The 3,757-nt window shown below is 45.8% G+C and overlaps 1 protein-coding gene across 1 annotated transcript; it reads left to right on the top strand.

Moving 5' to 3' along the window:
• The first annotated feature begins 1,505 nt into the window (after positions 1-1,505).
• MOS (MOS proto-oncogene, serine/threonine kinase) lies at positions 1,506-2,549 on the top strand. The gene has a single exon (XM_003793721.1). The coding sequence runs from the start codon at positions 1,506-1,508 to the stop codon at positions 2,547-2,549; it is 1,044 nt and encodes a 347-aa protein (XP_003793769.1).
• Positions 2,550-3,757: the final 1,208 nt, after the last annotated feature.

Below are 3,757 nucleotides of genomic sequence, written 5' to 3' on the forward strand. Positions count from 1 at the left end.
TATGAAAGCTATAACCAAATAGCCTAAGAATATGGGGGGGAGGGAGAAGGGAGGGGGAAATGGGTGGAGGGAGGGGTTTGGAGGGATCACTTTTGAGGTTTATCTTATAGGGGTACAGGTGAATCTTTCTAAGAGTAGAATGTGAACGTTTTAAAACAATAACTGAGAAAATGACATGAAGGCTGTATTGACCAGTTTGATGGAAGTATTTCGGATTGCATGTGAAAACCCCACACTGTACCCCAGAAGTGCATTATTGTACATAGTTACCATTCAATAAAAAAAAAAGAGAGAGAGAGAGAGAGAAAAAAGAAAATCCTACTCCTTTGAGCCACAGGTGCCACCCATTTTGTTTTTATTTTATACAATTTTTTTTTAGGTGATGGTTCATTAGTAACTTAAACTTTGCAAATTACAAAAAGAGGATATAACCAAAATCACAGGGCAAACCAAAACATAAGAAGACAATGACATCAAATGTGACAAAGGGTGGTATCTTCACAAGGTAGTTATCTGATCTCATCTGTTCATATTATTATTTCGAGCTCTGATGATGGCAGTGAATTATTTTGTTCTTTTTTCTTTTTCCTTTTGAGTTTATAACATCATTTTTCTCTGCTAATGATATCTTTGTTTGTTTTAAGTTAATATGAGGGTATCTCGTTCTTTTCATCCCCCAACTCGGATTCACAACTTCTGCTACTCATTTGCTGTGCTTTAGAATCTCTCTTGCAAGTGAACTTACCCCGTGGGCCAAATTGCGAACTGCCTTGGAACAGAAAAATGTGAGGAAGTCAGTATGTTGCTAAGAAGTCTTGTTAGTTTGCTACGTAAGCTGACTTAAAGTGTCAGAGAATTCTCCTTTCCCCTGATAAACTTGAGATGTATGTGTGTTTTGACCTGTATCAGTGAGTCCATTTGAATTGATTACTTTCAGGTTGCAATTTTTTTAGCCGAGTAAATATTGCACCTAATTTTCACTGTAATCGGTTAAACAAATATCTGCTGTTTGTATTTCCTTCTCTTTCAGCCCATAACTGCTGGGAGTGATTTAATGCAGCTGGAGAACAATCATTATAGCCTGGAAAGTGTGAAACAATCCCATTGTTATCTGTTGTCTTCCTAGTTTAAGGACTAATAACGTTCAGCCAATGGACTTGAAAAAAGCCTATTTTACTATAATTAAGGAAATAGCAAAAGGTAGGGGGTCTAGGGTGGCTCAGTGTTGTTCGTCTGGTGAGAGCTTGTTTCTATGAGAATTCACTTTAAGTGTGGAAAGGAAACGCTTTCATTGAAAGGGATTGTTGTGCTTCATTTTGACCCCCCCCCCCATACGATAAAAGCCCCTCTGAATGACAGCACAGATGTAGCTCATTTGGAGAAAATGAAGGAAGAGGAGAAAAGGGCTGGGGTCGGGTGAAGAAGGCATCTGTTATGCTCCTAAGTTCCCTCGGTTTTTCCTCCTTTCATTCCCCATCAGCCCTGAGGTCAATGTGGCGGGCGCCATGCCCTCCCCTCTCCCCCTGCGGCCCTGGCTCCCGAGAGAGGCGTCCCCATCCGCGGACTCGCGGCCCTGCAGCAGCCCCGCCGAGCTGCAGGGGAGGGCAGGGAAGCGCCTCCTGGGGGTCACTCCGCCCCGCGCCCCGCGCTTGCCGCGCCGGCTGGCCTGGTGCTGCATTGACTGGGAGCAGGTGCGCTTGCTGCAGAGGCTGGGAGTCGGGGGGTTTGGCTCGGTGTACAAGGCCACCTACCACGGTGTCCCAGTGGCCATAAAGCAAGTGAACAGATGCAGCAAGAACCGACTAGCATCCCAGCGGAGTTTCTGGGCTGAGCTCAACGTAGCCAGGCTGCGCCACGACAACATCGTGCGGGTGGTGGCTGCCAGCACGCGCACGCCGGCCGGCTCTAATAGCCTGGGCACCATAATCATGGAGTTTGGTGGCCACGTCACTTTACACCAGGTCATCTACGGTGCCCTAGGCTACCCTGAGGCTGGAGAGCCTCACCGCTGTGCTGGAGAACAGTTAAGTTTAGGGAAGTGCCTGAAGTATTCCGTAGATATTGTCAAAGGCCTGCTGTTTCTTCATTCCCAGAGCATCGTGCACTTGGACCTGAAGCCCGCGAACATTCTGATCAGTGAACAGGATGTCTGTAAAATTAGCGACTTTGGTTGCTCAGAGAAGTTGGAAGACGGGCTGTGCATTCAGACTCCTCTGTACCACCCAGGGGGAACGTACACCCACCGAGCCCCGGAGCTCCTGAAGGGCGAGGCCATAACGCCCAAGGCCGACATCTACTCTTTCGCCATCACGCTCTGGCAGATGACTACCAGGGAGGGGCCCTACTCCGGGGAGCGTCAGTACGTGCTGTACGCGGTGGTGGCCTACAACCTCCGCCCGTCTCTCTCGGCCGCCGTCTTCACCGACTCTCTGCCTGGGCAACGACTTGGGGACATCGCTCAGCGCTGCTGGAGGCCCTGCGCTTCTCAGAGGCCAAGTGCAGACCTTCTCTTGGCGGATCTTAACTCTTTAAAAGCTGAGTTTGACTGACTGCACACCTGTTATCAAGATAAGCTTTCGTCTTTGTTTGGATTTGTTTTTAAAGTGGACGTATAGAAGAAAACATATTCCTAGGATGGATTTTTAGAAAATAAAGTTACTAAAAAAACTTTTAGTCTGAAATGCTTTTTCTAAGACAAATGGCAAAGCTACCACCCTGATACTGAAATAACTTAGGGGACCTGGAAAAATAGACTCGGAGCCCCACTTAGGTTAATTAATTGGTAATTTATTTTACCTGCTGCAGGGGCTGCTGCTTGGAGAGACAGTCAGCACCGGGTGAGAGTGTGAGTTATCTTTTATAGGCTTTGTGTAAGCATATTACAGAAGCAAAACGTGGCTGGTTAAGGAGGGGTTACAACTTAGGTAGTCATAGATACAGCAATGCAACAATAATTAATACAGTTTCAGTTGACAATAGACACATTTCATATCACAATGGTTATGGTTATACAACAGTAATTAATCAAGTCTCAGTGAGTTTTCCAGCATTGTTCATCTACTGAGAACTTGGGGGTTTTGTGAAACTTCGGACTTTTTTCCTTGTACCTGAAGCTTGTTCTTGGCAACCCTAGAAGAAAGAAGGGGGCCCGGGAACTGTTCTCGTCCACCCTGGGGAAAGGAGGGACTTGTCTTGTTCCTGGAGTTGACTCTTGGGGGAGAAGGGAGGAGGAAGGAAATGGGCTGGGTTACAACAATACCCGTAGTTGTCTTGGTGTCAGTACCCAACAATACTCTTTAATGTAGTTATATGCTTGGTTTTCTGTAGCCAGTGTGCAAACTTTTAACACGACAGCTGTGCCCTGACTAATTCCCCATCTCAATTCCCAACTGTCCCAGATTCAACCTATTTACTTTCTCCCCTCCTGATCTCTCAGCTGCTTATAATATAGAATCACTTAGCATCTAACATCTTAACAGTTACATGGTAGTGCATTTATTCAAATTTACTGATGAAACCACTTTGTTCAAAACAGAACTGCATTGCAGAAATGCTAAAATATTATGTAAATTCACATATTCCATACCTACCACCTAGACACAAACTATATCTTTTTAATTTGTTATTTAGAAGCAAGTTCTCATTCTGTTACCCAGCCTGGAGTGCTGTGGCATGATCATAGCTCACTGCAGCCTCAAGTTCCTGGGCTCAAGTGATTTCCACCCCCCCCTTCAGACTCCTAAAGGTGGGCAGCTGG

This window comes from Otolemur garnettii, unplaced genomic scaffold (genome assembly GCF_000181295.1).
Source record: "Otolemur garnettii isolate 467f Iridium unplaced genomic scaffold, OtoGar3 scaffold00071, whole genome shotgun sequence".
In the NCBI taxonomy this organism is placed as follows: domain Eukaryota; kingdom Metazoa; phylum Chordata; class Mammalia; order Primates; family Galagidae; genus Otolemur; species Otolemur garnettii.